Here is a 27,679-nt window from a genome sequence, read left to right on the forward strand (position 1 = left end):
GGCTTGATGAAGCAACATGGTTTTGTTAGAGGGAAATTATGCTTAATCAACTCATTGGAGGAGTTTTTTGAAGTAACGTGTGCTGGGGATAAAGGGAAAATCAGTGCATGTACTGTGCTTAGAATTCCGGAAGGCGGTGCCACAAAGGGTTTTGCAGAAAATAAAAGCTCATGGTTTAGGGGGTTACATATTGGCATGGATAGATGATTGGCTAGCTAATAGGAAACAGAGATTTGGCTTAAATGGATCTTTTTCTGGTTGGCAAGATGTAACAAGTGGCATGCCACTGGGATCAGTGCTGGGACCGCAACTTTTTATAATTTATGTAAATGACTTGGATGACAGGACTGAATGTATGATTGCCAAATTTGCTGATGACAAAGATTAGGTGGGAAAGTAAAATGTGAAGAGTGCAAAGGCACATTGGTAAAGTGAGTGGGCAAAGATCTGACAAATGGAGTATAATGTGAAATTGTCCATTTTGGCAGGAAAAGTAAAAAGCAGCAGCATATTATCTAAATGGTGAGTGGCTGCAGAGCTCCAAGATGCAGATAGATCTGGGTGCCCCAGTGCATGAATCACAAACAGTTAGTATGCAGATACAACAAGTAATTAGGAAAGCCAATAGAATGTTATCATTTATTGTGAGAGGAATTGAACATAAAATATAGGAAGGCTATGCTTCAGTTGTACAGGGCACTGGTGGGACCACATCTGGAGTACTTCGTATAGTATTGGTCTCCTTAAGGAAGAATGTAAACGCATTAGCAGTTCAGAGAAAACTTTCTAGTCCAATGCCAGGAATGGAGGGGGCTGTCTTATGAGGAAATGTTGGACAGGCTAGGTTTGTATCCACTGGAGTTTAGATGAGTAAGAGGCGACTTGTTTACAACAACTGGCAATGGCTTAGTGGTCAGGCTTTTAAGTCGAGATTTTTATTGAATTCAACTGAATTCACCTCCTGTTGTGGTGGGATTTGAGCAGAGCATTACCCTGGGTCTTTGGAATATTTATCCAGTGACAATACCCCTATGCCATGACCTCCCCTGAACACTGTTTAAAAATAAGGGGTTGCTCATTTAAGAGAGATGAGAAATTTTTTCTCACACAGGGTCTTTGGAACTCTCTTCCTCAAAAGGCATGGAAGCAGACTCCGAATATTTTAAAGACAGAGCTAGAAAGATTCTTGATAAACAAAGGGATGAAAAGTTATCGGGGTAGGCAGGACGTCACAATCAGATTAGCCATGATTTTATTGAATGGCAAAGCAGGCTTGAGGGGCTGAGTGACCTTTGCCTGCTCCTAATATGCATGTTCGCATGTATCAAAAGATATGGGGATAGAGCAGGAAAGTGTCACTGAGGGGAAACTCTCGTAGTATTTAAGAAGTATTTAGATATTCATTTGCATTGCCATAGCCTCCAGGGCTATGGGCCAAGCACTGAAAAATGTGATTAGTGTAGTCAGATCTTTGTTGACCAGTGCAGACACAATGGGCTGAACGGCCTCTTACTGTGCTGTAAATGTCAATGAGTCTTCTCCATTCTCTCTCCCACCCCCATTGGAACACTCACATGCACTTCCACAGTCACATTCAGTATATTTTTGTTGGTGGTCTCCTTCTCCACTTTCCTGTCTTGCTCTTCCTTCCATTTTCTTTCCTCAGCTTCACGAAGCTTCTTCTCATTTTCTTGTCGTTCACGTTCCAGTCTTTCCTGTTCTTTTCTAGTTTTCTCTTTTTCTAAACGCTGCTTTTCCAGCTCTGCCAAAAGCTGTTCTTCCTACAAATATGAATATGCCAGTATTGTAAAGAACATAATTTTATTTTTTTCTTGGACTATGGCTTTAAAATGGCATGGCTGCAATTTAAAAAGAGATGTTCACTATAACAGGAGAAGAAAATCTACAATGTTGCTATCTCCTGGAACAGTGTATGCCAGGATGGCCTGAACCTGGTTTAAGATGAGACTGCCTAGTGACAGCGTTTTGATTGGCTCCTGACCAAGTGGCCGGGTTTTGTGTGAGGAGAGTGCAGATGATCAGCTCCTAGCCTCAAAAGATGACAAACCGGAAAGCTCTCTCTGGTGTTTTATAAGACTCCAGTAATCCTGCCATAGTAGTTAGGTGGCTATTCCCTCATCGCCATACCCTGCTTTCTTAGAGAAACCCCTGTTAGGAGGAAAGGGGGGTGGGGGGGAAATCACCAGAGACATTAAAAGCAAGTTTCAACCAGAGAACTATAGACTGCAAGTGCTGGGAGACCATCTCATGTCAGCCAAAACAACCTGCAAGAAATTTGGAAGAATGCAATCAAAGTCAACCCATCTAATCCTGAAATCTGGATTGGTGCTATTGAACTGTTTTATCTCACCCTTAAAATCCATGTTTTGTGTGTGTGTGTTTGTGTATAGGGGTTTAAGAAGGGGTAGAGTTTTTAAGTAATAGAGTTAGAAGTTTGTATTTCTTTTTGCCACTAGTAACAGACAATTTGTTTAACAGTTATTTACTTAAGTTTACAAACCTTGTGCTCATATTCTTCTAACCTAAATTAGACAGTTAGTTATAATTGGGGCAATTTGGTGGTCTAATTAAACTTCTAACATTTGTCACAGCTTGGGGAGCAGTGGGACATGATCCTACAGTGCACTATCCCTAGTGAGTCACAATAGTATTAACCTCAAGTTTAAGAGTTACCATGATTTTTTAAAAAATCAACTGTGCTGTACAAATTCCCAAAGACCTTAGAGAGCTATGATTCAGCCCACCAGGTAGGCTTTATTTGCTTCATTCTGGCAGAAAAGCTGATTACTAAGTGACGTGGAGAAGTAGATACTAAAATAGACCGACTTCCTTGTAAATCTCTTTCCCCCCCATCCCCCACATTGTAACTCACTTCATTAAGGAGTCAAATCACCAGAATGATAGTTGTCTGTGTTTTAGCAAGATCAGCAAGTCATTTAACCAGTGTTTTTTTGGTGGGATTGTTGGTGGGTGGGGCACACACTATATGCACATAAATTTCAAAAGGCTACTTGATTTTCAAACTAGATTTTGTCCTCAACAGCTATAGAAATTGCAGGATAATAGCCTGAAGAAACTCCATCAGATTTTCCTGCTCTCTAGCTGAGGCCAATTTTACACATCATCCTCTCCAGAAGAGATCAGCTGATTTACCATAATCTAGTAACTGAACCAGAGAATTTTCAGATCAGCATTACTTAGCAACTTATTAGATAATTAGTTTCACTGAACCAATTGGAGAAGCACAGAATACAACTTTCTCACAAACAAAGCAACCTTCTAGAAGTGGGGACCAAGATCAGTGCTTAATTTTCCAATATTCCTGGTGCAATAGTGTCATTACCAATTAAAGTCAAACATCCTGAATTTTACCTTCAATTGTTGAATGATGCAGTTTGGATGTTTCAATAATTAGACAGTTTTTTTCTCAATCCCCTTTTACAACTTGCCTACTACAAAACATCCAACTCATGTATTTAAATACAGATCATTTCCTATACATTAATGAGCACAAATGACACACTCTCTCTCCGCACCCCCCAACTCCCCCTCAAAAAAAAACCCTTGATATGGATGTCACTAGCAAGGTTGGCAATTATTGCACATCTTTAGTTGTCTTAACTTGATACGACCAAGTGCTTGCTAGGCCATAGCATAATGCAGTGAAGAGTCATTCTCATTGGTGTGGAATCGATATCACTGGTCAGACAACAGCTTTCCTTCCCTTGGTTAAGCAGTGGGTTTTTTAAAACAGTTTGCCAGCTTCAGAGTCACTTTACCAAATTTTTAAAATTCTGGTACTGGGGGTGGGGTTATGGGAAACACAAGTGGCGGCAAGTGCACCAGAATTCCAAAGATGATACCCCTTACCTGTTTTCTCTCCTTCTCTTGCGCTTCCTTGCGAAGCTTTTCCTTTTCTCTTTGAGCCTGCAGTGCAGCATCCTCCCGTGCTGTTCGCTCCAACTCTCGCTGTAACTGGAGGGCTTTTTCTTTCTCCAGACGTTCACGTTCTCTGTTAAAAATTTAAATGTGTTATTCGTTCCCTGCATTAGGTCTTGCACAAATCTATTTAGAGCAATAAGTCTACTAATTTGAACACTCAAAATTATACATTTCAGGAAGTCATTAAGCTAACACCTCACCAATATAACAGGTGACCCTTAATAAAGGCCCATTTATTCATGCGTGTACTATTTTTAACAGAGGACTGTTATCAGGGTTGAGCCAACGAGACAGACCAAATCAGCAAAGTCTAAACAGAATGGGAAAAAGACTCAGGTTGGCTTGGATTCCCATTGTCAAGCAATTGGAAGCAACAATTCAGAAACCAAGACTGAGACAGGTAGAAGCAGCCCTGGGAGTTGAGCGGAGACTGATGAGTGTGCAGTCAGTCTGCACAGTGTAGTGTACTTTAAACTTCAACTGGCAAAGTGTATAAATACCTCAAGTGATCATTATTCTGCAATCACTAATTTAACTATTCTTGTTGCAATTGACTCGTTACACCAACCACCACCACAAAGTAATGTTTATCCACATAAAAACGATTTTTCCCATCAGGATTGGAAATATGGGGAGAGCTGAATAGGATTAAAAACTTGTCCAGAGAGAAAGTGTAAAAATTTTTCTGTCTATTCTCTCTAGAAGCTCTACAAAAAGCTCAAGCACTGGAGCACTTTCACCAGACTGCCAATTCAAGCTGCGAGTAGAAAACACCATATCTTATCAGCATTGCCTATTATGCTCTGCTCCGTCATTGGAATTTCAGTAAAGTAAAATAGATGATATGAACTTCATTTTATATCCAACCCAGCAGTACAATTGTCAGTTTGCTCCTTCCAAACCTGTATTTATGTCTTCTGAGGCATATAATACTTCTTCTAGTAAATGACTGATGGTTTCAAAATTTATGTAAAGAGTGCCACGTTAAAAGGTGGTCACACTTAAAGCATTTGGGTACAAGCTTAATTTTCTATACAATACGATTATGACAACTGCAGCATTTTATTGCTCCATACTTCTCTGCCTGGATGCTCTCTTGTTCCCTCTTTCTTTCCCGCTCCCTATCTGCAGCCAGTTGCAGCTCACGCAGTCGCTCTCTCTCAAGCTCAGCTTGCCGCTGCTCTTGTAGCTTTCTGGCTTCTGCCATTTTACGTTGCCGCTCCAGTTCTTCCTCTTTCTTACGCTGCTGTAGCTCTCGGCGCTCTTCCTCCTGCAGGAGTGAACACTGATTCAATGATCCCCAGAAAACAGGGCTTTGTTTCTCAGAATTTAAATGAAGCAGTTAATATTGGACACATGTAAGATTAAAAAGCTTGTTCAATGGGGTTAAAGCCAAATAAAATATGCTATTTGTGGTATAAGTCTTATAAAACTTGATTCAGAACTACTGAAACGGTTGAGTGAGTTGCAACAAACAAAATCTGAAGGGGGAGGGCAAATAATAGTCCAGAACATTTAGTCTACTAGTGAATGGCTTACCATTCAACCCAGAGGGTGGGGAATTTAGACAAGATGGCAGAATAGAACACAGTAGAACACTACCTGAGTATTTAGGGAATGATAATTATGAGCCATAATAAAATGAAGTTATTAGCATATTAAAAAACAAGAATTCCCAGTTGTTGTTTAAGGTTGGGCATTAGTCTGCCAATGAGACAGGCTCACAAAGAGAGTCACTTGATTAAAGTATTAAGAGACAATAAGTTTTCATAGAACTGCAACCAATGCAAATTAACATGAGAGAGGAGTAACTAGAAACTTTAAGTACAAAAGCCATACCAGCTGTTGCAATCTCTTATTTCGGGTTTCCTCCTCTTGCCGCCTTCGAGCTTCTGCTTCCTCCATCCTCTTGGCAGCTACTTTCTTTTTTGCTTTTTCTTCAGCAACTCTTTCTTCACGCAACTGTAAAACAATATAGACTGCTACAATAATCCCTCTATGTAACGTACACATTCACTTTAAAAAAGTTAGACCTTCCCTAATTGTTTGATGCTTGGCTTATCTGCAGTTAGGCAGCACCAGAATTGTCATACCTTTGCATTCTTCTCATCAATCTGAGCAAACTTCTGCTCAATTTTCTTTTTCTTTTCCTCCTCTTGTTGTTGAACTCGTGAACGAGTTTCCAAAACACGTTTCACTTGCATTTCCCGCTTCCTATGAAAAAAGTCTTTTGTAGTTTTAAATGAATCAAATTGTATTAAAGATTCTCTCCACCACCACCTCCTCTTAACAGCCATGGGGACATTGGTGAATGAAAACATGAGTCAGGTTAAATAATTCAATGGATCAACCAAGTCCTTTTGGAATCACTAGAATGTGTTGAGTTAACTGGGAGGGGCAATGAGGAGGTTACAAGTTAGCCTCCATCATCAGGTTAGCGAAAAAGCGAGTGGATGGAAGAAAATCACAGGTACCAATGCTCAATTGCTTGCAAGGGAAAATATGTATGAAAAAGCATCTTGCACATATTCTCTTCCAACAAACATTAATTTTCATCTCCATGATTTTTCTAGACATTTATGTGAACATTGCTGATTTCTTTTGATGTGTCAAATAACAATGCTTCTGTAGGCTGACAATTAAAATGACTCTGGCTAATTTCACATGACTCACCTAACTCAATTCACCATCGTCTCTTCTCTGCAAGGGAACTTTTGTTTTCAAAAAAAATCCTTAATACATTTGTATTCCTTTTTCAAAAACTTGACTTCTTGTTGGTTAATTTTGATTCAAGGTTTTCCAGTCATTTATAACCCAGTACTCTGTTCCCTCCAAAACCTGTCACAATAATTCCAAGCTCTATATTTATGGTAGCCGCCTTCTGGTTCTCTCTGGTGGTCTGCTTCCCTCCCTCCTCAGCCACTCTCAAACAAGCAACTGTTCCATCATCACACCACTAAACAATTTCCCAGTTGAGAAAAACTTGCATTTATATAGCAATTTTCAGGACTTCTGGACATCACTGCTTTGCAATCTTATTGTTTTCAACCCAGATGCTACCTTCAGCTATGAGTCATCATTTTAAAAATTATATTGAAAAGGATCTTGCACATTCCATTAGACTGTGCTCTTCTAATAGGATATTTTATTTCAAAAAAATCAACATTCCTACATGACCAATTGTTAGCTTCACAATCAGACCAACTAATTTCTTGACACTGCAGTTGAGCTTGCATCAAAATGGACAAAGCAGGCCTTTGACAATATTGCAATTAGACAGCTGAGTTGGTTGTACCTTCTAGTGACATTTATACAACATACAACTATGTGGTGGTACATCCTGGTAGAAAGAATAAGGAAATTACACATTGCTCAGATTATAATCTAAATGGGGTAGATGAGTAAAGGGATCTAGGAGTACAAATACACAAATCACAAAAGTAACCAATTTTTCCTCCAATTATTCATTGTTATTCACAGCCTCAGACACATCCTAGTAGGAACTTTGGTTGTCTGCAGCCTGCTTATGTACCATGATACATTACAAATTACTGCACAGCCTAGAGGGAACATTTGTAGCAGCAGAAGTTAATACAGCCATTAAAAAAGAACAAAACACATTCATTTTCAGAGTACAGAATTGAAAAGCAGAGAAATTGTTAAGTTGGCATACACCGTTGATTAGACCACTTGGAGTACTGTGACAGTTCCAGCCTCCATGCTATAAAAGAGTTAGGCACTGGAGAAGGTGCAAAACAGATTTATATATCTAATAGCAGAAGAAGGATTTTTGCCCATCAGGAGAGATTGAACAGCTGGAGAAATATTCTTTTACCACCTAGAAAAGGCTGAAGGGTAATTCAGTAGAACTTAGATTATGAAAGGGCTCCATGGATAGACTTCTAAAAGATGTTTCTGTTTGACAGGGGTAGGAGGAAAGAAAGTGAGGGGGGGGGGGGGATGGTGTGGAAAAAGAGTACAGTTTCAAAATCAGACTCCATACATAAAAGATAGTTCTTACTAAAGATATCCTGTAGAAAAGACTAGGTGGTTATGCTTTTAGGGTTCAATAAAACAGGGGGAGAAGGCTTGTGTGCAGCATAAAGATCAGCACAGGCCAGTTGGGATGAAGAGTCTGTTCTGGTGATGTATATTCTATATAAATGATGGTCATATGGAGAGCATGTCAAGGGTCTGAATGGCCTACTCCAGTTCTTTTATGGATTGCCAGCTTTTAATGCATTTTATTTTGTACATGTAAAAACTCAAAGCCATAAATTGAGATGACATACACCAATTCATGCTGCAGGTAACCATTAGCTTATTTAAAAAAATTTTTGGGCACTAAGTAACCCACAGATATACCTCATCATATATAGAACTGGAAGCTACGATATTCAATGCAAACAATTAGAGGGATTGAGCTGCCAAAGTGAAAGAGTAACTCAATCCTTTAGTCCAGTGTTGGTCAGCAAACAAATGCACTATTCTGAAACATTTATTTTACTTGCAGAATCTCAATTGCATAGAAAAAGGCTCATCACTGGATGCAACAAGATAGAGAAGAGAAAGAACGTACAAAAGGTTTACAAGTAATCTTATAGAATATACAGAAACAAGTTGATCTCGAGCATGAATCAGCACCTTCTTGCGAAAGTTTGAAAGGAAAGGTATCAAGAACAAAACATGTTTAGCTCCTGTTCATGAGACAGCAATTAATACTGAAAAGTACATGAATATTAATTGAGGACAAATTCAGCTGCAACACCCACCACAGTTGAATAGTAACAGTTCACAGAAGTAAACTAGCTCTACTGGAGGACAACATAACATCCTTGTGGTACCATAAGTAGTAGGTGGCTTCAGGAGGAAAGAAACCAATTTAAAAGGAAAAGGTCCTTCTAAAATTATGCTCTTGAAATAAAAATATTTTTATCTGATTAAAAGCCAGACTCAGTCTGGAATATTGCATCGACTCAAAGTTGGATCATATCTGCTTACTTTTTAAACTCTTCCAATTTACGTTTCTTCTCTTCCTCCACTTTCTGTATTCTTTCTTCCTCCTGTTCTCGCTTCTTTTTTAGATTTGCCAGTCGAGCCTTCTCTTGTTCCTAAAATATACAGGGGGAAGCAAGCAAATAAATGGATCGTGTCCCTACATTAGGTGCATTTTACTTAAATTTACTGCCAAAGTTATAATACATTATCTATTGAAAAGAGGAATTTTTTAAAAAGCCATTAGGTATATAATAAATCGAGTTACATATATCACAAACTTTCACTAGCAGTTAGTGAAGCATTCAGCCAAGGACTGCATATTTTGAGCTAACTCCAGGTCGTCTTGTACACAAAGATACGCAAATATCCTGAAGAGGAGGCAGAATACATACCTTGGAATCAACTTTTAATGGGGTGTTGCGTTTAATGAAAGACTTCACCACTGTACGGCTAACTGATACCGGAGTCATCAGCAATTGATTTTTTTGAACTGCATGGAGGAAGCTTTTGTGCTTTGGTCGAACCACCTAGAAAAAGAAATTTGGTCGCAGTGTTATATGCTGGATTTAGGTAATGGGAGTGATTTATACCCAGAATCCATCTCAAGAGATAATAGGAAAAAACAATAGGCCCATTTATGACTTAGTAGCCACTGTTTAAATTTATTCAACACCAAAGTTCTGTACATTTCAGAATCTTCTGAAGATTACATGTTAACTTCAAATATTAGGTCTTGCAGCAGTTAAACTTTTCAAGTACACAATGTCAAATTATGCATAAATTCAACTCAGATTAGATTGTAGAATACAAATTCCATACAACATATTACAGAAATTAATGAAGTTGCCAATTGTTTTGTACATGAAGAGATTAATGTCTATAATGTTATTGGAAATTTTTTTTTTTTAAATAAGAGTTCAGTGGTGTCTGTGTGTCTTAATTGGATTAAAGCCAGCTGGTCTAAAGGCTTTGATGTCTAGAAATAAGGAGGTTTGAAATGGCAATTCAATAAACATGGGGAAGTTTAGAAACCTAGCTCTCAAGGGGGCAATTTGCATTTTTAAATAAGCCATTCAAAAGAATGGGTGAAATCTTGCACCTGGCTAGAAGACACCAAGCAATGTGTTTTTTTTTTCACCTTACTAATAAAACTGGTGGAATGAAAGGGTGTTATTGTTAGAAGAGGTAAAATTAAAAGCCTAGAGATACAATGGAATATTTCCATTCAAAGAGAAAGATATGTATAAAAGGAGAAAGGAGATTGTGGATAAATCAGAGGCATTTTAAGATCCAACAAGTGAGAGAAGCTCCAGCCTGTTAAGCTTCAAGTCTGTCTGCAAGGACCCAAAGCTGAAAGAAACTCACTTTGAATGTGACTGTCCAGGTTGTGCTTTGTCAGGTCTCTGTTTAAATCTATGAAATTTATTATTGACCTAACTGGGGTGTAACTGAGAGTCAGATTAATTAGGGATTTTTGTAGTTACTACAGTAGTAATTTTGTAGACGTATGTACGTGTCTACAATCTTTGTATTAATAAACATTTAACTTAGTTTTATAAAAACCCAAGACTCAGTGGTTTTATTGTTACTGAATTTCAAAGCCTGCATCTCAAAACATACAAATTGCAAAAATGGGTTATGACAGTTGATTCAAGTTTCCCTCTGGGATTTGAACAACTCAACCTTTATCATCGGCTGTGTCACGATACTTTTAATGAAAAGTATCATGCATCTGCATTAGAACTAGGCTAATTACCAAAGGGAAATCATCAGGCAGCACCACTGTACATTCTGCCTATTCCAACTTCAAGCTATCCCTGCCACACAGCATGTCAGACAGGTTAAGTGAGTCAAGGTGCACCCCTAAATTGAGAATAGAAAATTTAAGTAATTAAATAAAGATTAGAAAAGGCCAAGCAAGTTAATGAAGAAAGAAATTTACATGTTATCTGTCTAAGTTTTTTTGTTATTTCTGCAAGCAAAGATCAAAAAAGGACCAATTAGAAAATATTTTAGTAACTTGGCCATTCATTCTAAATGCGTAGTTTTTTTTTTATAGAGAACTGTCCAAATAAGTGGGCTGCTGATTTACCCCTATACCTCCAGCCAACAAAACGGAGTTCAATATGGTTGTTCTTCTGCCACCTTCACCTTCCATAGCCAGAAGGGCCCCATCCCATCATCAAACTTGACTTTCTCCAGCCTTAATTTTAAGTCTGAAATTGAATTAGTAGTTCAGTAGTACAGAGCTGGGGTATTTCTGAAAAAGAGAGACACACCTAAGCTTTTCTGGCAGAGCGTATCAAACAGCATGCCCCAGCTGCTGTTAGCAATGGGCGGTACAGCCCCTGCTTGCAAAAATCAAAGTGCCGTGTCCAACATTAGATGTGATTCTACGATTGAGGATTATTCAGCAAATGGTGTCCAATGAGCCAAGAATTAAGCTGACAACCAATTTAAGACAGTCAATCAGGCGCTCAGTGTGGCACATTTGAGTGCACTGGAAATACATATTAATACACAGGGCCCTGTTCTTTGCAGACAGAAAGAACTTGTACATACATTGCACCTGGTTCAGCTAAACAAAATAAGAGACAGCCATTTGCTAACTCATTCCTCAGGGCAATGCCTGAACCAGTGTCAAGCTGCCTGGTTTAAATTTCAAACAACACTTGGCTGTCACTTGATTGTCAGTCACAATTAGTGGTGCATTCTCCATGGCAACACCACTTGCCAACTAATCAGCACTTTCTTTACATACAGTATAAATGCTGTCTTCCCCTTATATTGATATCCTTGCGAGTGTCCTGATAAGTGCAAGGCAAAAAGCTTAGACAAGTCTTTTTTTTTCAGCAATAGTAAAATTGAGTTCCTAACTTCCCAATGTTTTAAGATGGAAAACTGCTTCTTGGATGTAAGCAGTCTCAGTTTCTTTGCTTCCAGTCTCCCTCAGAACTCGCAGCAGCCCACTCTTTGATTCTGAGTGATACTGTTGTTGGATAATAATGTCAGCTCCCAAATCTCTCATTTTCTACATCCAAAATACAAACATGTCTATTCATGTAGACTAATTAGGTCAGGAGCAAGCAGAAGCAATTAGCTAATTTAATACCATCTTTACACTTTTCTTTCTCCCCCTTGTCCAGTTTACCTACATCTCCAGTGCCTGTTTAATCTCATATTTTCTGGCTCCAATACCACCATGGATATTACCTGCAATTCTACCACCTATAAGGACAAGGACAGCAGCCACCACCTGCAAGTTCCCCAAGTCATGCACCATCCTGAATATCTCAATTTGGAGATGAAAAAAATAGGAGTATGAGAAGCTAAATAAGTCCATGTACAGTTTCAGGAAAGCCATGTAGATTGGGAGGATAAAGAATGGGTGAAATTCAAAGCAATGCATCTTAGGAGGAAGAATAAGGAATCATGCACTAAATGGTAATGTTAAGCTGAATAAAGATGCAGTGACATCTTGGGGTTCAGATACAAAATTCCTTACATGTAGGACGCCAAGCTGAATAGCTGTTAAACATATGGCTTTACAAATAAGGGCGTGGAGCACAAAACAGAGGACATCCCAACCTATCAAATTTGTTAGGCTGCAGTTAGAATACTGTGCCCAGTTTTGAACAGCTTAGTTTAAGAAATGTGGCAAGACCTTGAAGAGGACACAGAAGGCATTCACAAGTTTCAAAGGATGAAAAGCTTCAAAAAAAAAAAAATTGATTCTACCCATTGAATCATGGAGGCTATTTTAAATAAGTTAATAGCTAATTCAACAACTTGCATTTATATAGTGTTTTTAAATGTAGTAAAACATCCCATGGCATTTCATAAAAGTGTATCAAACAAAATTTGATAAGAGTCACATAAGGAAACATTAGGAGGAAGCATTCTTTAAAAAGCAGCAGCTTAAAAATAGAGAAACTTAGGGAGGGAATTCCAGAGCTAGGACCTTGGCAGCCTTCTCTTCAGCTGTCTATGAAAATCAAGGATGTGCAAGAATCCAGTTTTGGAGGAGTGCAGAGTACCAGTGCTATAATAGGATTGGAGGAGATTTCAGAGTTTGACATACTTAAGTCAGTCATGTAAGACTTGTCATTTGTGATACCCTATCAAAGTCAGTGTTGCAGAGGTAAAACATAATTGGAGTGTTTCAAACATGGCAGCGCAGGGAAGATGGGAGGCAACAAGCTCAGGCACTTCAGTGGTAGATTTTAGATGGACCAATAATTTGCAAGGACTCTGGTCAAAGGCGGCGATTATTTTTGAAAAGTGTATGGTGGCTGGTTTCAAGCATAAGAAGAAAATACCAAAGAAAAGGGAGCTATTAATATCACCTAACAAAACCAAGAGGAGAACTTAATGTGGTTAACAGTTTAGTGGGAACAGTATCAAAGGAGGAGGTGGGTCTCATGGGCAAAAAGAGTTCAGAAAACATGACGAGATAAAAGGGAAATGAGAGAAAATATGCAAGTTCAGGGCTAGGACAGAGGGATTCTTGGGAGAAGTTTGAATTGATGGGCTAAAGGAAGGAGGAAAGCAGCAGAACAGATGGTCTCAACCTTAGTGATGAAGAAATCCATGAGATCATTGCACTTCAAAGTTTCAGCTCACAACTTACTTTGCTAGCTGTAAGACCTGGTGAAGGGGTCTTCTTTCTTGGTGGAGAGTCATCCTTTTCTAATATTTCAGAGTAACAGTCATTTGCCACTGCACACTTGTAACTGCGCTTCCGTCTAAGAAATAGCAACATAAATTAATGAAGCTGCAAATAAGATGGCCAAAATAGTATCCTTTGTGCTGTTTTGTTGCTCACAAGTCTATACTTGACTCGTGCCCTGGATAATCATCAGATGAATCATACTTAAACCATTCAAGCACTTAACCTGAACAGAGACCAAGGCATATATGCAGGCCTGCTCAGATTCTGTTCAGATGTGGCACTAGCAAAAAAAAGGTGATTGCTTCTCTTTCTTCTAAGTGCATTAATACATCAGGAAAAATGTCCTAGTTAACAAATTCACCCACTAGCAATGTTCTTTATAAGCTGCACAGCCACAAACCTCAAAGCACAGCAAGCAACATTCAAAATAATTTAAAGGTGCCAAGGGCTTAAAGAAACTGCCAAAAATTTGAGGATACATTATCCACTAGTTATTTAGATTCTTGCACAATGCCTCAAAATAAAAACTCCAGTGTGTGCCTCCCTTTATCTGTTTTCCCCCCAGACTATTTGAAAATTCTGGATACCAATTTTTCTAAACATTCCCCTGCTTCCAATGTATCACAGTAATCACCCAATAGGCAAACACTTCACTAGTTGTGTATTTTGAAGCTAACAACATTAGTAATGGAGCACCATAAAATGCTGCATTTAACCTGAGGTCATCAAGCTTTGCCAATAGCAAGCAGGAGTCTCAACAGAAACTTACCCAGCATACTGGCCATCAGGAGAAGACAGTTTATCAGAATCACTGCTGTCTGCGAAATTATAAAAAAACATACATGTATTTAAACACCAAATGATAACACTATGTACATCCTACTTAAGTTTCAGCATCCTATGAGCAGGGGCCGGTTAGCTCAATTGGTTAAACAGCTAGCGCGTAGATTAGATTAACATGGTGGTTAATGTTGCTGTCGCAGTGGCCATCACCAACCACCACCACCACCTTAACAACGATGGCCACTACCATCATAATGGCCACCAGGAGAGAGATTCTGGCACTTCTGCTTTGGTGTTTGCACCTCATATTGAGTAATAAGGATTTTCCCCATTAGGAATGTTGTCAAGTCACTGCTGGAGGATAAAAAGTATTTTAGGAAAACGTTCCATTTTTCATCATCCCTTTCCAAGCTCTAATGCATTTTATACTTCAAGATCAGCAAGCACAGAATCTCAAAAATTGCAATTATGGTGAACTTCGCTAATAAAAAAATGGCCTATTGACATTATAAGGTTTACTCATTACACACCTTTTCTCCGAATTCTTGAACTTCTACAAGCTTGCACATCAGCTGCTGCCTCCTTTGCTAGACTGCCAATGGCAATTTTTGCGACACTTCGTGTGCATCTACGTTCTTGATTTTCAGGAATCTGTATACAAATAAAGTAGCTTAGTTTATACACGTTCTAATAAACAACAGTTAAAAAGTTAAAAGTAAACTTTTTTTTAGAACAGCATTGTCAGTTGCACTATACCTACCAATGTGGCTGGTTGTTTCTCTTCCTTTGACTGCTCAGATTTAAGCACAGTGCTAGAAATTTCTTCAACACTACAAATAATGAGAAATTACTGTTTTCAAATTTCCAACATGAAACATTTTACAACTATTGAACCAAGGGATCTACTCATCTTCAGTGTCACCAGCTTAGCTATGGAGAAAATAATATCTCCTTTTCCAAACACACAAAAAAAACCAAACAGGGCAGAGTTTCTGCAGTACAACACAAAATTCCCAGCGTCACTAGAGCAAATGACAACAGCATTTCGAGCGCAAACTACGTCAGTATAAGGAAGTTCGGGATTTCTTTGTACTGGTTTAAAAGACTAAAATGCTAAAAGCTGGCTCACCCACAATAAACTGACCACATCCCCAAGATGAATTGATCACCATTAATAGTTTCCATTAATTGTGCTCATTGTTAGCAGTCCTTTGAGGTGGCTTTAAAAATTAAGCTGCATCTTTTGGGTGCAAGGACATTACTAGACTTTTTTTTTTTTAAGTGTACAAATGAGAAACTAAGTACCCCAGCATAACTCAGATACTTTCAGAAAAGTCATTTTCAGTAATTTAAAATTGTGTTGCTCACAGGTGATGGACAAATGTGGCGAATAAAAATGCTTTTTTGAGATAAACCCAATTTCAGCTGTATTAAATACAACTGGACCAAGTTACTGCTCTTAAAGCAAGTTAAAACATTTTAAATGCTGTCAGATTATGCCGGCTCATGTCAGATTGTTTATTTCACCTCCAAGGAGGTAATTCAGGCACTAGAAGAGTTTAAAGTTGATAAGGAGATATTGGGTAGGCAGTATGTACTTAAAAGTTGATAAGACACCAACACCAGATGAGTTGCATCCAAGGATGTGAGGGAACTGGAAACTGCCATAATTTTTCAGTCTTTCCTAGACTCAGGGGTGGTGCCAGGGGACTAAAATTGCATATGTTACACCCTTGTTAAAAAAAGGGTACAAAGATAAGCCTGGCAACGACAGGTCAGTCAGTTTAACTTTGGTGATGGGGAAACTTCTAGAAACAATAATTTGGGGCAAAATTAATAATCACATGGACAAATGTGGATTAATTAAGGAAAGTAAGCATGGATTCCTTAAGGGAAAGTTGTGTTTAACTAACTTGAAGTTTTTTGAAGAGGTAGCAGGGAAGGTTTGCCCAAAAGGCATTTGATGCAGTGCTGCACAGCAGACTTGAGCAAAGTTATAATTCATGGAATAAAAGGGACAGTAGTGGTCAATAGATGCTTTGCAGGCTGGAGGAAGCCTTGTAGTGTGGTTCCCCATGGGTTAGTGTTGGGACCCTTGCTTTATCTGATTAATATTAAATGACATAGACCTTGATGTACAGGACACAATTTCAAAATTGCAGATATGATGAAACTTGGAAGCATTGTAAATTGTGAGGAGGATAGAGTGGAACTTCAAAAGGATGTAGACAAGTTGGTAGGATGGGCAGACAGGTGGCAGATGAAGTTCAATGCAGAGAAATGCGAAGCGATTCATTTCGGTAGGAAGAACAAGGTGAGCCAATATAAAGCGTACAATTCTAATGGGGGTGCAGGAGTAGAGGGACCTAGGTGGATATGTGCATAAGTCACTAAGGTAGGACAGGTTGACAGCATGGGTTAGTAAAGCATGCAGAATCCTAAGCCTTATTAATAAGGACATGGAGTACAAGAGCAAGGTTATTTGAGCTTGTATAGATACTCGTTCGGCTTCTACTGCGGTATTGTGTTCAGTTCTTGATGCTGCGCTTTAGAAAGATGTGAATGTATTGGAGAGAGTACAACAAAGATTCACGAGAATGGTTCCAGGAATGAGGAACTTCATATATGAAGAAAGATAGGACAGCATAGGATTGGTTTCCTTGGAGAGTAGAAAGTGAAGAGGAGATTTGATAGAGGTATTCAAAATCATGAATGGTCTGAATAGAGTAGATTAGGAGAAACTGCTCCCACTTGTGAATGGATTGAGAACAGGAGGGCACAGATTTAAAATAATTGGCTAGAGAAGCAAAAACGATATGAGAACAAATGTTTTCACATAGTGAACAGTTAAGGTCTGGAATGTAACGCCCGAGGAGTGTGGTGGAGGCAAATACAATCAAAGCATTTAAGAGGGAATTGGACTGTTGATATCTGCAAAGAGAATGTACAGGGTTATGGGGAGAGGACAGGGGGATGGCACTAATGAACTCAGAACCAGTGCAGATACACTGGACCAAATGGCCACCACCTACACTCTTAACAATTCTGGGATTCTGTTTGGCAACATGCAAGAGTTAAAATTCTCAAAATTACAGCAATGTTCGGCACAATTTGTGCTGAAATTACTACTTGCACCCAAAGTGAACATTTTGCAGGTGTTTTTTCCCCCCCAAGATTCTGGTACTAGCCTATTGGACAGATGTTTTTTTTCACTGCCACAGCAAATTTGGCTTAGTTCAGCTCCAGTCATGTTTTGCAGCCTGTCTAGAAATTTCAACAAGGGAGGAGAATGTGCATCAACTTGTGTTTCTCTCCCTAGATCTATTCTATTCCCATGTGCACTCACTATCATTAGAAGTGTAACGATCTGTTACACAGCCTGATCAACTTTGCCCTTTCAACTCAATAGCAAAGGTCAATTGTAACCTTCCCCCCAACCCCCGCACTACCTCCCCCAACCTCAACAAGGACTTATCTAAAGTGCTTAATATGGACTTAGCGTCATCCTTTTAAAAAATTGTATTTTTCACATCAGGATATCCCAAAAACACCTGACAGCCAATGCAGTGCCTTTGAAATGTAATCACTGCTGTAGTGTAATAATGCCAGTGTGCCAATTTGCACACAGAAAGGTCCCTAAAATAGCAACATCACAATAATTTGTATGAGTGATGCTGGTTGAGGAATAAATATTGGCCAAGAACCAGGGAGATTTCACTACTCTTTGAAATAGCAACATGGAATCTTTTATGTGGGCCCAAGGTCAGTTGGAAACAGTTTGATATCTTACTCAAAACTCATCCAAAAACTTATAGATGAGGAGTAGGCCATTCGGCCCCTTGAACTGCTCCACCATTCAAGATCATCATGGTGGATCTGATTGTGGCCTCAGCTCCAAATTCCGACTGCCCCCAACAACCTTTGACTCTCTTTTTATTCAAAAATCCACCTACCTCTACCTTAAAAATATTCAACGACCCTGCTTCCACCACTCTGCAGGGAAGACAGTTCCAAAAACTCTCGGCCCTCAGGAAAAAATTTCTTCTCATCTGTCTTAAATGGGAGACCTCTTATTTTTAAACCATGTCCCCTAGTTCTAGTCTCTCCTGCAAGGAGGAAAAGTCTTTCAGCGTCCACCCTGTCAAGTCCCCTCAGGATCTCTCCTATGTCCTCTTCATAATTTGCTCTCCAACCTATCTTTGTCATAAACAACACATCAGGCAGTGAAGCACTCTTTCAATACTACAAACTGACAGCCTTGTGTGCTCAAGTCTCTGGAGTGACTACCTTCTAACTTCAAGACAAGAGCTCTTTCCACTGAGGTTTAAGCCACAATTCAGTGCTGTACTATAGAGTTCAATTATTCATGAGCCATTATATAAAACTCAACACTCCGCATTCTACCGAAGAATCTCACTGATCATATCTAACGAAATTAATATTTATGATCACTATAAACATAGACTAATACAGACTTTACAAATTTTACTGATCAGGTTAGCTTCACAGCTCGAAGCAGTTATGTAAGCTTTTGGATACATCAGATAGGCATGTGATGTGATAAGTCCAACAACTACCTTTACCAGTGATGGGCATTTAAAACTAAAGTTCTACAGGCAGCGAGTCTCAAAGTAATTTCATTACATTGACACCTACAGCAAGGTGGCTGCTTATATTAATGAATCATGGAACGTATTTTTTAATTTTTAAGGGTTGAACATTTTTAATCATTGTCCTCACACCATGAATTACCAGATTGGAACTTGTGTTGAACAATATAGCTAATGTCACAAGCTGGTTACCAGATCTCAGCTTGGGAAGAAACAGGGTCAGTAAAATTGGCCTTGGTGATCCTGTTTTGGAAAGGATTAACAAAACAGGAGGACAGGGTTGGGGAGTGGGGAAGTTCCTTGCCACACTATTAAGGACAATCGTATACCACTTATGTTCCAACTCCCTGTAACACCCCCTTGCTCAGACATAAGGCATGATTTGACAAGATATTGGCCACCAAACAGCACTTATAGAACCTTCCCTCCAGATGTCTGCAAAAAAAGATAGGAAATTATGTTCAACTTAAGACATGTCCAAAACAGAGGAATGATTCAAATGAATTCCTGCAACAGATCCTTCTGGGTAGGATTAACAAGTTGCACTTAGCTGTGACCCATTTAAAAAAACTTTAAAGAATCAGTCCACACTGAGCGTAAATAGATTTGCATTTCAGTAAAAAATCTCTTACCATTGTCTCTCATCAATTTCTTCCATTTGATCAGCGCAGTTCTGGTCTACAAAGAAAAGGCAGGCATATTACCAAATAAAATTGTGGTTTTAAACAAAACATGCTAAATAGATTTGAACAAATGAATCCAGATTTGAGAGAATATCAAAGTCAGTTGCACCATTTTGGTAGATAGAGTCCTAGCGTAACGTATTATATAAAAAAATGTAAAGGACACAATCGCAATTAATGGAAATTGAAAAGAAAAATGGACAATAACCCCGACACACTGCACCAATGTGTTCCGTCCCCAATTTGGCCAAATATAGCTTTATCAAAACCCTTAACCCCCACCCCACCCAAAATCATAGATAATCATGCCATGCACAGATGCAAAATATCTGGGGACAGAGATCACATCGGGAATTTGAAAGCAAATTGTTACAAAAAAAATAATAATAAATCCAATGCAATGACCTTTCCTTAATGAATATTTGTGCCTGAAGCAATGACAGGTAACATACTCTGATACAGGGCTGGCAATGGCAAGCATTTCTTAGAACACAGTTGCCAACATAGGTCAGCAAAGACATGGTGAAGGACAATTGGAATTTTGCAAGATGAGAAATTTATGGAAGGCAGAGGATCAATCAACATTGCACTACTATGAGGTCTGGAGATGACAATGGCATGAATGAAGGTTCCAGAGGCAGATGTGAAGTCGTGGTACAGGCAGGTCATATTACAGAGAAGGAAGCAGGCAATATTTCTAATGAAAAGTCTATGGAGTCAGAAGCTCAAGGTTAATTAAGCTGCCATTGTTAATCTGGGGACACAGGATACTGGGGGAGGGGGGGGTGGAATCTTGGCAGAGTAACTGTGTTTAACAAATCAGTTTTTTTGTGGTTTTTAGCACAGCAGATAAAAAGGAAACTAGTGGAGGTGTATATTTGGATTTTCAAAATACATTCAATAAAAGGTGTCACAGGTTAAACTTTGAGATGATTACGCTTCCATCTCTGTAATATGACCTGCCTGTACCCCAACTTCAGCACATCTGCCTCTGGAACTTTCATTCATGCCATTGTCATCTCCAGACCTCATAGTAGTGCTGTGCTGATTGCCCTCCGTAAATTTCTCGTCTTGCACAATTCCACTTGTCCTTCACCATGTCTTTGCTGACCTATCTTGGCAACTGTGTTCAAAGAAATGCTAGTCGTAGGGCTGTATTCTTCAGAATTAGAAAGCAAATGGTGATTTGATCGCAGTTTAAGATATTTAAAAGGGAATGGTTAGGGAAGGTAGAAATTATTTCTGCTGATTGGGAGTGGGGTGAGGGAGACAGTACATTCCAGGAGTGAAATTAGGAAACATTTCTACATACAAAGGGTAGTAGAAGTTTAGAACACATTTGATGCTAGGTCAAATTTGAATTTTAAATAAGAAATTGATAGATTTTTGCTATCCGAAAGGTACCAGCTCTTAATTCCATGCATTAGAAATATGGGTAAGTTGCAGCTCAGCTATGATCCCTGGAATGGTTTAACAGACTTGAGGGGCTAAATGACCTACTCTGGTTCCTGAGCAGATACAACAAACAATTAGGAAGGCAAATTATATGATAGTCTTGATTACAAGGGGGTTGGAGCACAAGCAGTAAGGTAGATTTGTTGTGAATTCACAGGGCTTTGGAAGTACTGCATACAGTTTTAGTCTCCTTACCAAAGAAAGGATATACTTGCATTAGAGGGGCCACAAAAGTTCATTAGATTGATTACTGATGGAAGGTATGTCCTAAGAGGGCGAGTAGAATAGATTTATATTCCATGGAGTTTAGGAGAGAGGTGATCTCATTGAAATATATAAAATTCTAAAATTCTTAGAAGACTTCAAGTATAGATGCCAAGAGGCTGCCTTCCTGGCTGGAGAGTCTAGAACTAGGGGTCAGTGTGAGAATAAGGGATCACTGAGGACGGAAGAGCTCCTTCACTCAGAGGATTATGAATCTCTGGAATTCTCTACCTCATTATCGATGCTCCATGGGGGAAATCGATAGATTTTTGGGCATTAAGGCAATCAAGGGAAAGGGGGAAGAAAGGGTGGGAAAGTGGAGTTAATATAGAAGCTTAACCATGTTGTTACACATAGGCAGAACAGGCTGGAGGGGCACATAACCCACTCCGGCTCCTATTTATGTTCTTATTTGAGCATGTCGAATAAGCAATCAGAGAGATCAAAAGAGGTACAGCAGGAGTGTGTGTCTTCAGCATACATCTCTGCAGGATGATAACAATTCCATCAAGCTGCTAGAGTAAACAGGGTGGCACCCTCCTCCTCCTAAATGGAATATGTTCTCCCTTTCAAGCCACTCTGAAGATCATAAAGAATATGACTAGCCTCTTGGTCTCAGATGGTCCAGGTCATTCCTTAAACCCGAGCACAGGAGAGAAAGGGCTTGCTGCAATAAACAGACCAATACAACTCTCAGTACAAGCTGTAAGAAGAGGCTTCTTTTCCCTCACACAAATGCAGATCCACTTGTGTGCATGGCAGAAATGCATGTTTTTCTGCATCTGAAGTTCAGTTTTATTGTACTATATTATTAATTCTTAAAAGGTTGAGTTAATTATCATTCTGCAACCAGAATATAAAATGTCAATTGTAAATACATTATTTAATGTTTTAGACAATTATACTCACGGCTGGAAGCAGAGGACCTCAGCACATTCTTCCTCTTAGCAATGGACTTACGCAGAGATTTCCTCATGGACTCCTGTGCCATGACAGTCCGTTGAACATTCAATGAATATTTATCTACCAACCTAAGGCAGCTGGACCGGCGGTTGGCAGTGCTTTTCCGCACTGATCTACGGACAGTTCTACGAGTAGCCTGGCTTTCATCTTCAGAAATGGAGTTCTCACTAGCAGCTGATGATCCCAGAGCATTATTTAACTTCTGACCAGCTAAACAATGCTCACTTTCCACTCTATTTTCTTTAGCAATAACAGCCTCTGCTATTTTCATCTTGGTTGCTGCACGATTTGGGCTCCTGGGGATTACTGCTGTGGGAGGAGTCAACATTTCCAAAACAGATCCACTTAAAGGAGCTGGCTTCATCTTAAATTCTTTTTGAAGCAATTTCATATCTTCAGTAGTAGTTTCGGTTAAGTTAGCTGCCTGAATCTTTTGATATAATTCCACACTCTTACAGTCATTCAGTGACAGGACAACCAATGGTACTCGGCCATTAACTGGGATGATAGGCGATTCACTGTTTTTCTCAGTTTCAAGATTGGCAGTCGCTATTGCACGTGCTGTTGATCGTGTTAGGCGTACAGGATGTTCCTGCTCAACTATTTTATTGCAGCCACTGTTATCTTCCTCAACCATCCTACTTCTGAGTTTTGTCTGTTGAGTTGAAGAACGTCTTAGATTCCTTCTGTTTCTAGAAAGTCTGGAGAAATAAAATATCTCTGCACAAATCATAAATTCATTTCGAGGTACAACTCTCAAATGAGTAGCAAAATTCATTTTTTTTCAAGTTTTCTTTACAGAGTTAAGAATCTTCCTCCCTTCATTCATAAACTTTTAAAGGCAGTGGCTCAGTTCTACGAGTTGTAGTCGGAGGTGAACACATCCAAGCCAGATCCTGCTCTCCCAAAACATCCACAACCTGCACACTTTCATTATGTTCTTGAAACATTGGCTTACAGATTTTGACAGTATACAAATGAGTTGAACAGAAACTCGGAAAAAACCATTAGAAAGCCAGTCCAATTTTGTGGGGGGGTGGGGTGGAAAATCGGCATTAACTGCCAATTGCACCTAGAGCAAAAAATCTACCTTTGTCCTACCTGCCAATGGATCCATCAAGTAGAATCCAAAAGTGGTCAGAATGTTAAGGATGAAATATTTCTAATGACTCTTAACCAAGATGAGCACTTTGTTGAACTGAATAAAATCTCATCCCTCATGTGTCAAAATTCAGCATATAATGAAACTGGACTCCTCACCACCGAAATCTTTTTACTAATTTTTGACATTTGATCTTTCAAAGTTAGGCTAAGTGGAACCTCCATTCTCTAGTAGTAGGTTTCTGTCCCCAAGGTTTTAAATTCTACATAAACACCCCTAGGGTAAATAGAATACAAGGGAAATATAGTAACCCACTCGCATGTACAAGCCGTGACTGCAGTTTGATATACAAATTCTATACATACTTTGTACTTCCCTGCAGACACTTGAGGTTTACCCAATTTTAGTCAAAGCAACTCCAAACTGCAAAGAAAATATTTTTTCCAATATTGCTGAGGGATACTATGAAGCAGGCTTGTGGGGGCTGTGCGTGAGAGACTAATTTAATTAGACTGAAGATAGTCAGACTGCAAAGATTAAATCATCAAAGGGTTAGGTGTAAGACAGGCATTTTGAAGTGGAATTGAACGAGCTAAGATGGGCTACCAGTAGATACAACAGGAATAGGAATTTGCATTAGGAGATAAATGAGGGGTGAATTTTTAGTTATTGAATTTCAAAGAGAGAAAAATAGAAAAGTTTTACAACGTGCAAAAATCATAAAAATCATAAATAAATAAAGCCAAGTTATTAACTTTACTTTTCCCCCGAAAGTGGAAGCCATAAAGACAACATGAAATATTTTTAGATTCTGGAAAATGTAATTTTCAAAAGACAGTTAAGAACAGTGGGTTTAAAGATGAAAAGGGGAAAATATATTTAAGGACCGATTGAAAGCTGTATGGAGTGTGTGGCCATGCAATCTTGAAGAATGTGCTGTGCGAGCACAGTCCTGTGAAGAAAGCAGCTTCTAGCCAGCCCAGAGAAGTGTCTGGTTGTTCCAGAAAGCAAGTTTTGGATTTCCATTGTTGAGTGAGGGGGAGAGAGAAGCTTGTGAAATACCTCCCTAATAGGAACAGTGGGTGCCTTGCAGTAATATTACTGGATGTTTTATAGATTAAAAATCTGTAGAGACTGTTGCCTGGAAAAGGATGCTTACTTGAGAGTCTAGCTAAGTAGAAATCTTTTGGGAAATGTTATAAGACTAAATTTAACATTGTAACTGTAATCTTGTGTGTTTAAGTTCTCTTTTCTTTTGTTACAAGATGTTTTAATTTAATATTTAAAATCTCCAAAAGTGGCAGTGGAATCTTTACTTCTGACTTCAGTATACATACCTTCTCATAATAAATCCAAATTGCAAAATCACTGATAGCCTAACCAAGTTTCCCTTTGGGATTCCCTTTGGTCAGCCTGGCAAATGCTACCTGCCATATCATAACAAAATCAGTCTACCATCCAGCAGGCTGCTCAAAAGATAGAACACTACAGAATAGGAGCATGAGACCATATGGACCTCGAGTCTGCTCAGCCTTTCAATATGATCATGGCTGATTTTCTGCCTGAACTTCACATTCCTAACCACACCCCATATCCTTCAATTCCCCAAAATCAAAGAATCTCCCTCCCTTAGTCAACAATAGAGCATCCACAAGCCCCGGGGGGTCCAGAGTTCCAAAGATTCACAACCCTGAGTGAAGAATCATAAATGATCAACTTCTTATCCTGGAATTGTTTCCCCATGTCCTAGATTCTCTAGTCAAGGGAAACAATCTCTCAGTGCCTATCCTGTCAAACATCTTCAGAATCTTGTACGCTCCAATGAGATCACCTCTCATTTTTCTAAACACCAGGGAGTATAGGCCCAATTTACTCAGCCTATCATAGGTCAAGCCTCTCATCCCAGGAACCAACCTAGTGATTATTTGCTGCATAGCATACAAGGCTTGGAATATCCTTCCATAGATATAGGGATTAAAACTGTGCACTGCATGCAAGGTATATCCAAGTTCCTCTGAACGTCAACATTTACAAGTTTCACACCTTTAAAAAGAAAATTCTGTTTTTATATTCTACAACTAAAAAAAGTGAATAACCTCACATTTCCCCTCCTGTCATCTTGTTGTCCACTCACTTAACCTCTTGGCAGCCTCTGCATCCCCCTCACAGCTTATATTCCCACCTAGCTTTTATCGTCAGCAAACTTGGATACATTACACTCTTCACCCCAGTCATTAATATTGATTGACAACAGCCGAGGTCTCAGCATTGATCCTAGCAGCAAAACAGCAGTTACAGCCGGCCACCTTTCAAAGGCAGAGGGATAGGCAACAAATGCTGGCCTTCCCATCGACACCCGCATTCCAAGAAATAATAAAAAAAACTTGAAAATGTACCATTTATCCCTATTCTCTGGTTCCTGTCCACTAACCAATCCAAGATCCGTGCTAATATATTACCCCCAACTCCCACTAACATTCTCTTGCCTATTAACTTTTGGTATGGCTTGCACCTTGTCAAAGATCACAGGGCAGTCCAGCAGAAACTTTTCAAAGATATTCTGAAAGTCTACTTGAAAATTGGCTTTTACCTCAACAGCTGGGAACATTGCGCACTGGTCTGCTCACAATGGCGAGCCCTGCTTCACTAAGACGTAGCTTGTTTTGAAGCAGGGCGGACGAAGGCCAAGACACAAAAGATAAGTGCTCAAGAAGGCTCACAACTCCAACAACAGACTGACCAACTGACTGCCGATGTGGAATATAGATTAATTTTTAAATGCAATTTCTCCTTCAGCCTTTTATTTTCCCAGTTTCACCTTTATCTCGAACAGATTTCACCCCCATCTCTTACAGTCCTTTCTCGCCCACCTTTCTCTTTCTCTCCCCAACTCTACTCCAGGACTCCGTGCCAAGCATCCTCATTGCACTGAGGGATTGCCATCAGATGGCACCTTATCAAATGCCTTTTGTAAATCCAAGCATATTACTGGCTTCTCTTCATCTACCCCTCTAGTTACAACCTCAAAATCCCTAATTTGTCAAACACAATTTCCCTTTTGTAAAACATACTGACTCTGTCTGATCATACTGTGATTTAAGGTCATTAAGGTTTCTTCAGTAATAGATTCCAGCATGTTCCCAATGACTAATGTCAGGCTGGCTAGCCTGTAGTTCCTGGTTTTCTCTCTCTTTTGAGCAGTGGTGTTATATTTGCCAACTTCTAAATTGTTGGGATTGTTCTAGATTCTAGGGAATTTTGGAAAAGTGCATCCACTATGAGTTTACCTTTACACACAAAAAAGAGATATCAATCCAGTATTGAACTTGTTCAGGTGATTAATGCCTTCAAACTGTATTACATTTCACTGAACATCACTGATACCCTTACCTCTTACTGGAATCCTGAGCCACAGACGGACGCCTCCTACGCCGTTTTCTCTCCGAAGGTGTTTTTGGCATCAACTCAGGCTCTGCATTAAAATCACTGAAAAATATTTTCAATTTATTTAGTAGTAAGACTCATATCTCTGTCCAATGTGCCTACTAGGTTATTGGGCTTTATGGTCACTCTTACACTGGAGTTTACCATCCATTTCTGCAAGCTAATCTTGTGCTCCCCATAGCAGAGTGCACCATTACCTACAATGGCAAGGCTCAGGGGCCAAATAGAGAACCATGATGACTGCACTTGGGGCTAAGCGAAATGTACCATGCAAATCTGATCAGTGGGGAGATTGTATACACTTTGCTGGGGACTCATTAGCTGTCTGTTGGTTCTAGCCCAGGAACAGGTAGATGAAAACTATATATAACTTTCATTTCTATGTGACATTTAACATAGTAATACATCCCAAAAGCACTTCACAAGAGCAATACCAATGAAAAATTATAACTTTTTTTTAAAAAAAATCACAAGTACAGCTGCCAGTCATGGCACAATGAAAAACAAATCAGGAATGCACAAGAGACCAGAATTGGCAAATGCAGCAGCTACACAAGGGGGAAAGAGACCATGGAGGATTGGAACACAGACAATAGATTCCCCCATCACTTCGATACTTAAGTGTTCAGGGAAAAAAAAGCCTAGTCTGATGTAATCTGGTGTGGCATTAGACTTAGTCTCAATTTGCATAGCCATTTGCAATTACTGTATATGAAGTCAGTGTTGAAGGGATGGATGGAGG

The 27,679-nt window shown here is 39.3% G+C and overlaps 1 protein-coding gene across 3 annotated transcripts in view; it reads right to left on the reverse strand.

The window, feature by feature from the left end:
• LOC121283588 (inner centromere protein A-like) overlaps window positions 1-27,679 on the reverse strand; it is a 57,980-nt gene that overhangs the window by 16,210 nt on the left and 14,091 nt on the right. For all 3 annotated transcript variants that reach the window (XM_041198343.1, XM_041198344.1, XM_041198342.1), the window contains exons 3-16: window positions 26,884-26,979; window positions 22,338-23,092; window positions 19,659-19,704; window positions 15,177-15,246; window positions 14,947-15,067; window positions 14,403-14,451; window positions 13,592-13,706; window positions 9,354-9,488; window positions 8,965-9,074; window positions 6,057-6,177; window positions 5,803-5,925; window positions 5,040-5,233; window positions 3,892-4,033; window positions 1,575-1,781 (exon numbers count right to left, since the gene is read on the reverse strand). In XM_041198343.1, the coding sequence (XP_041054277.1) occupies window positions 1,575-1,781; window positions 3,892-4,033; window positions 5,040-5,233; window positions 5,803-5,925; window positions 6,057-6,177; window positions 8,965-9,074; window positions 9,354-9,488; window positions 13,592-13,706; window positions 14,403-14,451; window positions 14,947-15,067; window positions 15,177-15,246; window positions 19,659-19,704; window positions 22,338-23,092; window positions 26,884-26,979 (2,284 nt within the window). The remainder of the gene's footprint in view (window positions 1-1,574; window positions 1,782-3,891; window positions 4,034-5,039; window positions 5,234-5,802; window positions 5,926-6,056; window positions 6,178-8,964; window positions 9,075-9,353; window positions 9,489-13,591; window positions 13,707-14,402; window positions 14,452-14,946; window positions 15,068-15,176; window positions 15,247-19,658; window positions 19,705-22,337; window positions 23,093-26,883; window positions 26,980-27,679) is intronic.

The sequence above is a fragment of the Carcharodon carcharias genome, chromosome 10 (assembly GCF_017639515.1).
Source record: "Carcharodon carcharias isolate sCarCar2 chromosome 10, sCarCar2.pri, whole genome shotgun sequence".
Classification (NCBI taxonomy): Eukaryota; Metazoa; Chordata; class Chondrichthyes; order Lamniformes; family Lamnidae; genus Carcharodon; species Carcharodon carcharias.